The 12,083-nt window shown below is 52.8% G+C and overlaps 4 protein-coding genes across 4 annotated transcripts; 2 read left to right on the top strand and 2 right to left on the bottom strand.

The window, feature by feature from the left end:
* Positions 1-1,720: 1,720 nt before the first annotated feature.
* J4E88_009535 (uncharacterized protein) lies at positions 1,721-3,652 on the top strand (the record flags this gene model as incomplete). Its single annotated transcript, XM_049403134.1, has 1 exon — positions 1,721-3,652. The coding sequence occupies one exon, from the start codon at positions 1,721-1,723 to the stop codon at positions 3,650-3,652; it is 1,932 nt and encodes a 643-aa protein (XP_049251262.1).
* Positions 3,653-4,658: 1,006 nt separating this feature from the next.
* Positions 4,659-5,335, top strand: J4E88_009534 (uncharacterized protein; the record flags this gene model as incomplete). The annotated part of the gene is made up of 2 exons (XM_049403133.1): positions 4,659-4,881; positions 4,944-5,335. The coding sequence occupies 2 exons, from the start codon at positions 4,659-4,661 to the stop codon at positions 5,333-5,335; spliced, it is 615 nt and encodes a 204-aa protein (XP_049251261.1).
* A 1,012-nt stretch (positions 5,336-6,347) lies between these two features.
* J4E88_009533 (uncharacterized protein) lies at positions 6,348-7,355 on the bottom strand (the record flags this gene model as incomplete). Its single annotated transcript, XM_049403132.1, has 1 exon — positions 6,348-7,355. The coding sequence occupies one exon, from the start codon at positions 7,353-7,355 to the stop codon at positions 6,348-6,350; it is 1,008 nt and encodes a 335-aa protein (XP_049251260.1).
* A 1,897-nt stretch (positions 7,356-9,252) lies between these two features.
* J4E88_009532 (uncharacterized protein) lies at positions 9,253-11,855 on the bottom strand (the record flags this gene model as incomplete). The annotated part of the gene is made up of 4 exons (XM_049403131.1): positions 9,253-9,501; positions 9,561-11,515; positions 11,565-11,813; positions 11,852-11,855. The coding sequence occupies 4 exons, from the start codon at positions 11,853-11,855 to the stop codon at positions 9,253-9,255; spliced, it is 2,457 nt and encodes an 818-aa protein (XP_049251259.1).
* Positions 11,856-12,083: the final 228 nt, after the last annotated feature.

The raw sequence follows: 12,083 nt of genomic DNA, 5'->3' as shown, positions 1-12,083 counted from the left end.
GCGTAGTAATTATGTAAAGAACTTTAAAATTTAGCTCTAAACTTCTCTACTCTATAACTTTATAATATAAGTAGCTATTAATAAGCTAAGTGTAGTATTAAATTTACGTAGTAATTCTACATAAAATAGTCTACTTAGATTTTATCTAGACTCTTAGATAGTAAAGTTTAAAAGCCTTAGAGCTACTACTTTAAAGCTACTCTCTATTTCTTATTAGTACTTATTACTCTTACTAAAAATTACTTAGGCCTAGTAGCTCTAAGACGTTCTCTTAGATAAAGTTTAACTATAACCTAATCTATATCTATTCTTAGATATACTATATTTATTTACTAGTATAAATAGTACTAAGATACTAAGTAAGTAGCTTTATAATTACTAAAATTTCTATATAAATATAATTTATTATATACTCTTTAAGCTATATTTTTATTTTAGCCTAACTTTATACTACTAGTAATATATAGTAAATATACTAATTATATATATCTATTTTCTCTACTAGATATTCTTATAATAAGTATATAGAAATAGCTTTATAAGTAAAGTTTTATCTATAAACCTATAGTAATAGTAAATCTTATAGTTCTTAGTAATAAGATCTAACTCTAGTATAAAAGATATAACGTAACGTAATATAGAGGTAGAGTATATCTAGAAAGCTAGTGCTAATCTATCTCTACTTCTTCTTAAAGATAGCCTATGTTAATCTACACTTTTATTACTCTAAAAGAAACCTACTATAACACTAATACACTACCTAATAGACTATATATTACTCTTAAAGCGCCTAAGACTAACGCTAATGCGCTAGGTAGGCTTCGCGCAATTCTTAACCTAGCCTACTTGCAGTATTCTATTCTATGTGTCTGCTCCGCAAAGAACTAGGCCTTCGTTAGGCTAAGGCTAAAACAAGGCCGTTGATAATTTTATAGATGCGCGCGAGCGTCTAGGTATCGACTTCGTGGAGCTCGAAGCGCGGGGCGTTGTCGCATACCTCGAGGCCGGCGTTATTGGCTATCACGCCGCTCGCAGTTGTATTCGAGCTGCTGATTGAACTCAGAGCCGGGGCTGTCTACGATAACGGGTTTGCGGTGTGCGTTGGAGGCGTGAGGATTGCGCTGCGCGATGCGCGTGAAGAAAGCGAGGTCGTGTTGGAGGATGACGTTGTGGTCGCAACTGCACGCGGGACCGGAGGTTCCGGCCGCCGCAGACCGAACCACAACAGGTGAGCGGGTCAGCCACTTGCGACGCCCTTTTCTATACGCCAGTTCGCCGCGGCTCCGGGCTTTGCGATGTCCGGCAGCTCGCAGTCGGTCCGCTTCTGAGGTCGATGCGCGCGTCTCGAAGAACATCATTTCACTGACCGTGCTTGCGCCACGGCCTGAGTCACAAGCTAATCGCGTCAAGTGTGCCTTGATGCCACCATATGGATCGGCAGCGTGGCTGTGCGCCCCCAAAGGTAGTGTGATGGAAAGGGCGCACCTTCTTTGAACGCAGCGCTTGACAATTCTACCGACAAACGACACCAATGATTGGATTGGCCGGTGGGAAGCCGTTCTGGGCGCGTCGCATCCAGACACAATCAGCAATGAATGAAAGGCTGGCGTGAGTCATCGTCACTCATTCCTCGCCGCCGTCATGGCCCTCGTAGTAAAGTATACAAGAGGCGGTCGGTATCCGGACATTGAGTCACACAACGACCTTTCAATCTCGAACGATGCCACTCCAATTCTGGAGGTCCCCCGGCCAGGGCTCCAAGGACACCGACCCACTACTCGAGACAGCATTTCCTCCCCGACTGGAGGAAGACTGCCTGAAGATCGACGAAGTGGACAGCGATGATGATAGCGACGAAGTCGAGGATGAAGATGTGAAGGAGACGCGTGCCGAGCGGTTGCGCCAAACGGGCGGCTGGCTTGGATATCTGAAAGACTTTACCATCTTCCTGCCTTACGTCATACCCAAACGAGACGTCAAAGTACAAATATGTCTACTCATCTGCCTCGTCACGATTGCGATGGAGCGCGTCCTGCAAGTCGCTATCCCATACGTCCTTGGGGTGATTGCTGACAAGGTCACGCACGGAGCAATGCCTATCCGAGAACTCCTCATCTTCCTTCTCTTGGATCACCTCAACAGCGAGTCGGGATTGATCTTCGTTCAAGAGCTGTCCAAGATACCCATCAAGCAGTTCTCGTACAAGCAGTTGACCAACGCTGCTTTCAGCCACGTCATGTCGCAGTCGATCGACTTCCACTCTACGCAAGACTCAGCCGAGGTCATGAAAGCCGTTGAGCAAGGCGAAGCGCTAGGCAACGTCCTCGAGATGGTTGTCATCGAGATCTTACCAACCTTGATCGATGTCGTCGTTGCTTGTACTATCTTCTACCGGAAGTTCACTCCGGCGGTGGGCATGGTCCTGCTTGGCGCATCAATCGCCTTCCTGGTTGCCGAAGCCTTGTCGTCGCGATTCACAACCGGGCTCCGGAGAAAAGTGACCAAGGCTGAGCGGATCCAGATACGAAAGATGCACCAAGCGATACAAGGTTGGCAAACTGTGGCGTACTTCAACCAGTTCAAGAGGGAGGCCAGTGTACTCTCAAGTGCTGTAGGCGATCACATGAGGGCAAGGACACGTTTCGAGATACGAGAAGCGCTGATCAAGGCTGTTGTTGAGCTGCTAGTACCGACTACCTTCTTCGCCCTGGCTTACCTCATCCTCCAGCGCATTGCTGCGGGCACGGCATCCCCGGGAGACTTCGTCTTCTTTCTCACATACTGGGACTCCATCATCTACCCGCTAAAATTTTTGACCGATCATGTCCGGTGGCTGGTGCGTGACTTTGTGGACGCGGAACGAGTTCTTCACCTTCTGCAAACCCAGCCAACAGTCACCGACGCACCTGAAGCCTACCCGCTCGCGGTACAAGATGGCGAAGTCCGATTCGAAGACGTGTCCTTCAAGTACGACTCTAGCCGCTACGCACTTCGGGACGTATCGTTCACGTCGTCGCCGGGTCAGACCGTCGCTCTCGTAGGCCAAACCGGGGCCGGCAAATCGTCGATTTTAAAACTCCTTCTACGCCTACACGACGTCACATCCGGTAGCATTACCATCGCCAAGCAGAACATCCGACACGTCACATTGGGTTCACTTCGCGACGCCGTAAGCGTGGTTCCGCAGGCACCCACGTTCTTCAACACCTCAATCATGGAGAACGTGCGATACGCACGCGACACCGCGACCGACGAAGAGGTCTACGAAGCGTGTCGTGCAGCCGCAATTCACGACACAATCATGCGCTATCCCAAGGCCTACAACACGCACGTCGGCGAGCGCGGTGTCAAGCTGTCGGGTGGCGAGGCGCAAAGACTTGCGATTGCGAGGGCGCTCCTCAAGGACGCACCGATCGTTCTGCTAGATGAGGCGACGAGCGCGGTAGACACAGTCACAGAGAGGCATATCAAGACAGCACTTGAGAAGCTCAAAGAGGGAAGGATTGTAATTGTCATCGCGCATCGATTGAGTACAATTGTAGATGCGAGCTCCATTCTGGTCCTGCATGAGGGGAGTGTCGTAGAGAGGGGAACGCACGAAGAGTTGTGCAAGAAGAAAGGGCGGTATTACGAGCTGTGGGAACAGTCATGAAGGTCTTCATATCGTGCCGTACCAATGAGATAACTGAGAAGGGTTTGTGAAGGTTTCGTGGGGTGTTGCGGAAGTATCGGAAGCATCGGAATGTCATATACGGCATAGCACCACCATGTACTGTAGAATAGCCTCAAGGTGAGCTTCAGGTAATTGCGACGGTCGCGATCGGGCGATGACCCAAGAACAAGGCGCAGCAGAAAGATCATCCGTTATAAGCCCGTCTCGTTCGTCTATCTCACCTTCAACAAGACGCGGAGCTGTTCGGCAGACGCGACGCGACGCGATTTAGAGCGCCGAGCATGTCCCTCAGGCTAATGCCGGTACAATTCCTCACAATTACCATAGACGTACTCGCCGTGTACACACATCGCATCGCGCATGTCGGTTCACCGCATCGCTCACCGGAATGCTGCTTCTCGAAGGTTTCGTTGAGTTCTAGTGCAGCGCAGACGAAAGTATCGAACGCAAGGCGGTGTCGGAGCGCCCCTCCAATTCCCAACTTCATCGCGACCAAATGCGATGGCCAACATGCGCAACAATCGCATGACCGAGAAGATCACAATTTCGATGCTGCGGATCTGCCCCGCAATGTCTGATTTTGGGATCCCAATACCAAGGTCTAGGTCGTAAGCCGGTGCTGATGTCATCAGACCAGTACACCAAGACCGCGCTCGTGGGTGCACCGCCCATTCGATCGCAATACTCTACAGCTCGGGATGAAGTGTCGGTACAAATCTCCCGCTTCATCAGAACCTTCTGCGATGTTGGATGGTGTGATGGTAAAGTTCAGGTGGTAATCCGGTGCTTACTAGCGGCCAGCACGGTGTAGCCGGCATCAACCGCTGGCATGGCATCGTGAAGATGGTACGACCACCATAAAAGCCATCACGTCGCCCGTGTTGATATCGGTACAACTTACAGTTCCTTCGCTTCCATCACCACAGACCTGCAACGAACGCTCAACGCCTCAAACCACTCACTCAAACAACCAACTCAATTCACCATGCGTTTCGCTCTCTCTACCATCGCCGCCGTCGGTACCCTCAGCAGCCTCGTCGCAGCTGACAACATCTACACCTACACCAAGCCCGGATGCTCCGGATGCGCCTTCTTCTTCAAGGACATCGACCACAACATCTGCGCCGTGTCCATCACAGCAAACGCAACTGACATTGCCGATGCCATCGCCAAGGGCGTAACCACCGTCCAGTCCGGCAAGCTCGAAGGTACGTCTACACATGCTCTAACCTCACTCAAAAGCCACATCGTACTAACACACCATCTGCAGTACAAGAATGTGGCGAGAAGCGATTCATTGCCTGGGACGAGGGCCCCGAGTCCAACGACGATGGCCTGCTCCAGTGCGGTAATATCGACCAGAAGCTTCGCATCACTGAGACTTCGACTTGCATCACTGGTGGCAACTTCCACGGTTTCAGCTGGACCGAGCCTGGTTCGGACGGCAGCGACTCTAACTCCAAGAGGCAGACTGATGACGCTGATGATGTTTGGAAGTGCACCGGTTCCACTCAGCCCGACGGTGTGTACCTCGGTGGAAAGCACTACCAGGTCAAGGGAATCGACCAGGCGGATGCGGACGCGTTGATGGATATGGCTTGGAACGACAACACAGATGTTCCCTCTGACTTTGAGAAGTACGCCTTCACTCCTGGCATGTAGGTTTGAAGCGGAGGAAGCGGGAGAGATCGGGGGTGCATAGCGCCTCCTTGTTCCATCCCCCCCTTTGGATGAGAAGTCTTGCAGGTCGGGCCACAGAGGCTGGAGGAGAATTCCTAGGAGTTATTAGTAGTTGCAGGTCGTCCCTAATACATTCTATACCTCACGACCACGTGCTACTTAACACCCGCCGACGATGCTCCGTATCATCTTCCGTTCGTATCCATCGATCGACAAGTCTCGAGCTGCTGCAATAGCTATCACGATAAGACAATCCACTGGCGATAGATGACCACTTGACGCGACATTACACAAACCCCGCTCGTGCGCGTCTTCCGACGAGCGAACAACGCTCACATAGAACAGAACGACAAGCACAATGTAGACTTCGCAATTAATATCACACTTGCGCAAGACGTAGCGCCACGTCGCAAAATGAATGTGTTATTAAAGTTCTATTGTGAGACCCTTCGTAAGGGTACAAGTGTGGCTATCGAATGGGGTAGAATGACCCCCTGGCTCAGAACAGCCCCTTAGGCTTTCCGTCCTTCTCAGGGTCTTCGTACTTCGTCTGCGGAACTTCTGTATGCAAGCCAACACAGTTCTGCCCTTCGTAAGTTCCGTTGAATTGAACTTCTTTACCGGACTTCGTCTTCTAGTACGACACAAAAGCCATGCGCATCCTTGTTTCCACTACCGTAGTAACGGCCTTAAACTTAGACTTGGGTGGACATCTTAGGGGCATCTTGACTTCCCACTTCTGCCTCGTGATAGTCGTCTTGCCCTATGCATACCTCCCGCTGACTGTGGCGGTTATGCTTACCGAGCCGTTCTGGTTAGGGACGAGTTGTAGATGGGCTTGGAGTGTGGAGACGGAATACAAAGGGAGGTGTGACTAGGTTATGGGCATGTGTAAGGTACGTGAGGGTGATGCATAATGCTACGTTGCAAATGAGTGTCCTTGATTTCCTACCCTAGAAGCCTTCTTATACCACCCCTCGCATACAATGAACTATCACTTGTTCTCGGCCTTCTTCTTCTCGGCCACGTAGTCGCCATACGAAGACACAGTGCTCAAACTAGCACAACTCTGCCCCTCATAAACGCCCTTGAGCTTCACTTCCTTCCCCCCCTCCTCCGTCTTCCAGTATGACACAAACGGCATGCGAAACCTAGTCTCCACCACCGAAGCCGTGCAAATCGTAGCCGACTTGGGCGGGCACTTGAGCACCACCTTCGCCTCCCACTTCTGCTTCGTGATATTCGTAGTGCCCCACGACATCCTCGTATCTAGCGTCGTACTAAGGCCCACCTTGCCCTCCGCAATCAGCGGCACCCCGCAACTGAACTCGACCGAAGCCGTGACAGAAAGCCCAACCTCCGAAGTGAAGGTCGACTGGATTTCCGTCTCCTTGCTAATCGTCACTTCCTGCGTCGTCTCAATATCCAAATGGTTCATCGCTGTTTGCTGGGCTATTTCCTTGGGGCGGGGCGACGTGAGGATCTCCGGATGCTGCTCGTCATAGTCGATCCTGACGAACTTCAACGGCTCCATCTCGAACGTGAACCAGTGGTCGTCGTAGATCTTGTCCGAGTCCGACAAACAACCTAGTTCAGGCTTACTATGAGTCCTCGAGAAGACATTGCCATTTCCCGCAGGGGAGTGCAGACGGAACTGCTTGTTTCGCACGCCCGTGCCTTGGGTCTGTGCGAGGTCGAAGTATTGGTCTGGGTATGAACCTGGCGGGTCGCAGGTGCCTACCTCGCCGTTTCCGCCGTTTGCGCCGTTGCGGTGGTTTGCCCAGAGGGCGCGGCCCGTGTAGGCGCTTACGATGAGGTAGAGGCCGGCGTTCTCGTCTTTGCCCGGCTTGATGTACCAGTAGTGGTCGTCGTAGGTTACTGTGCTGTCGTAGTGGCTCAGATGGTTGGTACCGCGCTCATTGCTTATGAGGGCCCGTCGCGAGGACATGTTGAGGATGCGGGTGCGGACTTCTGGGGGTGGGATGCCGTCGGAGGAAGTCATCTTGAATGGCTTGAATTGGGTAGTGATGAAATCGAGAAGAAGACCTTAGTCGTTTTGGGTTTGACACTTCAGGAGCTGAGCGAGAATGACCTGGAGCGGATAAGGACTCTGTACTGAAGTTGCAGTACTTTATGTACCCCGAAGGTACCTAGAGGGCTCGTCGCATTAACAGTCCCTTTTTCCGTTTCAGAACTAGCTCGCGATGCTTTTTCTAAGCTTTCAAACCGGTCAGCTCGATCGGTAACTTCTGATGCGATTTCGCATGTCGGCTCATTAGTTGCTGCAGCGGTCCTGGTTGCTCGAAGACGGGAGCGAACAACCGGCTTCACTGCGCGCCCGGCAACGAAAGTCCTAGCTCAAGACCTAGTAGGCCGTGGTGGTGTAGGCATCGCTGTAGTGTTGCTACTATGCCCCTAATGGACTCTGGAGTCGGCTTCGCACTGATGCGCACAATGGAAAATATTGCTATCGCGACATCGGCAGCCGTCCGTGAGACCTTCCCTACACCACACCATCGCATGCTATGCTGGATTGCGCTGAAGCCTCTTGTGTTGAAACATGATTGGTCTCGTCTTTGCCCTCGACCTTCGCGTCGCTTGAGATGCTGACCGCAACTTCATGCAGCCTCGAGCAGGTACGTAGTGACGACACAGTTTCCGTCCTCTCCAGTCGCTTACTAGGCACTCCCAAGATGGTCTACTAGTTTCCAGCGATGACTTAAGAATCGTATGCGCAATCATCCCGAAGTTATACGTGTTGTGCAGGCGCCTGACATGACGCACACCGTTCAATCAACGCCAATGCTAGTTCGTTCGCATGAGTCAGTACCTATCATGATAGAACCCTCGACGCTGTTAAGGACGTTAACGACGCCGCTTGGCCCGGACGTGGCTTACGAAATTAGGACAATGGGTCGATGAAGTGGCTGCAGCTTAATCTGCGGACTGCGCAACGGGCCGATGCCGAAAGCTCGCATATACGAAGCTGTCATGCACGATGCAATCGGAGCTCGGGGACCACCTCTCATTCTTTGAAGCACTGATGTTGATGTCTGGCAACAAGAGGGCTCAGTCCTGGGGGCGGCCTGGAAGTGCAGTCTATATTCTTGAGCGATGAAGTGGTCGGAAGGACTCCCTGGCCCGACGGAGAACTGCGGTTCGGTCTTGCCGAGTGCAAAGGTGGGGCGATCCTTCCCGCTCTCGCGCAAAGGACGACAATCCACACCACCACAAACGACAGCGCCTGCAAAACATCAGAGCTGGCTGTGCATGACGGATGCACGTCGCTGCGGGCCGCTGTTCTCGCAGATACACCGGTAAAAAGCAAGCGCAATTCTCCACGACAGGAAAGCATGCCGTCGCCACTCCAATGTGTTCTGCACGGCGTTGACGTGCACTCTAGATCTGCCTGCGAGATACACCACAGACTATCTCGTAGTCGACTAGTGGGCTTCTGAGGATGAGTGCTTCTGTACGCGTTGGTAGCGTTCATGTATGTATTGCGCCACCGGCTACAAAGCCTGCCTTGCGCAGAATCTGTAAGATCACTTTTCTTTTTGCTCTTCCGGCTTAACTTAAACCTCGCCGCACGCCAGCTGCATTATGAAGAACGAGATGCCTTGGTCGATCGAACAGCGACCGCAGTACGCGAGGTCAACATTCGTTCTTGGACGTCCATGGCGATCGTGGCGTCACTCAAAGTACAAGCAGTTAATTGCCCAGTATCAACGAATTAGGCATGGAGCCTCCACAGTTGGACGTAGAATTGAAGGGTCGTAGACATGCGCGCGATGCGTGAGCAGTCGTCTTGACCGCGTCACCTGGTCGATTTGTCCATGCCCACGACATGACCCTAGTCCCACCTCTCTTGATACCCCATCTCCCCATCCCCCACCCATCTACAACTCATCCCTCACCTGCTCCTCCCCTCCACTCAAATCCGGCATAGCCATAATCTTAACGACCAAACTAGTCCAGCCAGTGAAATGCTGCGTGCGCTGCCCCTTGCCAGTCTCAGGATTATATTGCTCCCAAGCAAAGCCCGTCTCCTTCCAGCTCTCGTACACAGTATTGACGAGGTTCCTGCGGAGTTCAGTGTAGATCTTGGTTGCGCGAGCGCGGTGGGGGCCGGGTGTGGTTGCGACGTTCTAGAACCGCGCAATTAGTATACTAGCATCATGGGAAGGAAAAGGTTCGGGAGACTTACGAGTAATTGCGAAACAGCAAGGTAGTTGATAGGCATCCAGACAGGACCGCGCCAGTAATCTTCCGCGGTGTGGTAGAACTCGTCGCTCTTGCTCAAACTCCTGATGCCGTAAGGGCTCCAGAGCTCTTCTTCGTCCTCGATCAGGTCGAGTATAGCGCCTAGTCTATCGCTGTCCTTGTCGACCAAGCCCGTCAGGAAGGGGAATAGAGAGATGTAGCCCTTGTGGCAGACGAGCGAGTGCTCTTCGTAGTCGTCGATGGTGGCGTCGCAGTAGGTCTTGTCCTTCTTTGACCAGTGGAGGTCGTCGATGTTGCGAACGATAGCTTCGTCGTAGCGTGCGAATTCGGCGGCGTCGTCTTGCTCGTCCAAGTAGATTGCGATGCGCTTGATTGCGCGAGTCATCATTCCCATCCAACTGATCAGGTCGACGTGTAGCTCACCCGGGTGTGGTGGCTGAGCGCGAGGATAGTCGTCGAGACCGGAAGTGAGGATATGTGAAGGCGTGCGTCCGCGCCACCTGTAGCCCTCTTTGGTGGAGAAGGCCTCTCGGTCGTAGCTCTTGATGTCGCCAGCCTGGGTCTTGCGGTACCAGAAGTAGTTGCGCTTGAGGAGTGGGTAGAGCGAACGGAGGTATTCCAGGGCGGCTTCGCGATTCGAGAGTTGCATCGAGTACGACTTCTGTTGCTGCAACTTCTCACTACTAGTGTCAGTCTTCATAGCATCGAGCTTGTCGAGGAAAGACGTGATGACCATGAAGAGTGTGGGCGGGTTGGCGTAGTGAGGGTATTGAATCTGGAACTCCTCTGGTACCTTGCTGCGAGCTTCGGGGCCGAGAATCTGTTCGCGTCCGATCCAGCCATCGTCATCCATCAGCTTGAACCAGCTCTTAATAATGTCAAGTGTGAGATCTGCATCCCAGTCGATGACAGGCAACAGATGGAAGCCCTCATCCCAAAGGAAACCACGAGGGAAGAAAGGTCGCGACGGGATGGCAGTGAACAACTCGGACGGTCCTTCCAGCTGAGCTGGGTTCCTAGCTCGCGCCTCAGCCGCCTCCTCCCAGAAACCTTCGCTATCCTCTTCGTAGGCGGGGTCGTAGGATCGGTCGACGCGAGAGTCACCGAAGAAGTAGCCGATGCCACCGATAAGGTTCGAGAAGAGCGACTTGCCAAACTCCTCATAGCGCTCCTTGACAAAAGGTGTCTGGGGCTTGAAGATATCCGTGAAGCGAGTCGAGAAGCTAGAGGTAACCGAATCGATCTGCTCGGTGAGATGCTCAGATGTGATCTTCTCGGGCGCCGATGCAGATGAGAAGATGATGTCGAACTCGAAGGGACCCTCAAAGACCTTCTGAACCAGGTGCATGTTGCCCTTGCCCGGCAGATGCTGGATGGTGTAGACCTGTGCAGGCGGTGGGGGGTTGTCCTCGCCGTACTTGGGGACCAGGACGTCGATCTGGCCCTTCATGTGCGCGAACATCATGGCCTTGACCTGCCACAGCGCATCTTCTGGCACCTGTCCGCTGTGTGCTAGAGTCCGGTCCAGAGGCTTCTCGTCGTAGCTTGGGTGTCCAGTGATGGGATGTTCGCCGGTGCCCTTGGTGACCGTGAGCTCGAACTCGCCCAATTCCTTCGTCTGGCCCTTCAGGACCACGTCGCCCTCGATGCCAGGCTCTTCGGGATCAGCACTTTCAATGCCCAAGTTGCCGAAGCCAGCGAGTGTGTTGTACCAGACGACTGTCGTGCGCAGGTTCGGGCCTGCGTCTTCTCGTGGTGTGCCCTTGATCCTCGCGCCCCAACTGCCGCCATGCTCTCCGCCAGGGAATTTGATGAACTCCGTGGTGATGTCGATCTTGTTCGCCGGGTCGTGGATCGTCTGTCGGCCGCCGCTGCGCACGTCGTATTCGTCCCAGCCGTAGCCATCGAGCTCGTGTTGCTCGCATGTGTGTCGGAAGTCTACATTGTCAGCAATGGGATTTGTTCAAGCCTGGAATTGCAGACCCACTATGCTGCACGCTTTGGTAGTCCTCAACGCGCGTCCACATCAGACCGCCCATCAAGCTCTTGGGAATGCGCGGCCGGACGCCAAAGTAGAGGTTTGGGCGGTAGGGTCCCCATAGCAAGCTCGCATTGGTTGCCTTCTCGATTTCGGCGACCTGCGCGCTCACGAGGGGCAATTGAAGGGCGAAAAGGCACGTGAGCCCCTTCCAAAGGGTGCCATGCCGAGATTCGCGCGTCATGGTGTTGAGTGAAGCTGGTAGCTGGAGCTGGAGCTTTGCGGGGGATTGGGACACATTTCGCGGAGCACCCGCAACTTCCTCGGCCGTTGATTGGCCGAGGTGGAGGCGCCTTCCGAATATGTTCGTCTGGGTATGCGAAGTGTCTTGAACTACGGTGTTTCAGCAAGCATGTGTTTGTTCAAGTGTACCACGAGGATACGGTGAAAGTTGGGGGTCAAAATGAATCGTGATTGCCTCAATCTATCGCGCTCAGTCCTTCGAGAAGTTACCTAGGTACTGATCTG

The sequence above is a fragment of the Alternaria novae-zelandiae genome (genome assembly GCF_023758075.1).
Source record: "Alternaria novae-zelandiae strain BMP 2774 chromosome Unknown scaffold_24, whole genome shotgun sequence".
Lineage (NCBI taxonomy): Eukaryota > Fungi > Ascomycota > Dothideomycetes > Pleosporales > Pleosporaceae > Alternaria > Alternaria novae-zelandiae.
The sequence above is the reverse complement of the archived record's forward strand: the minus strand, read 5'-3'. Positions and strand labels throughout refer to the sequence as shown.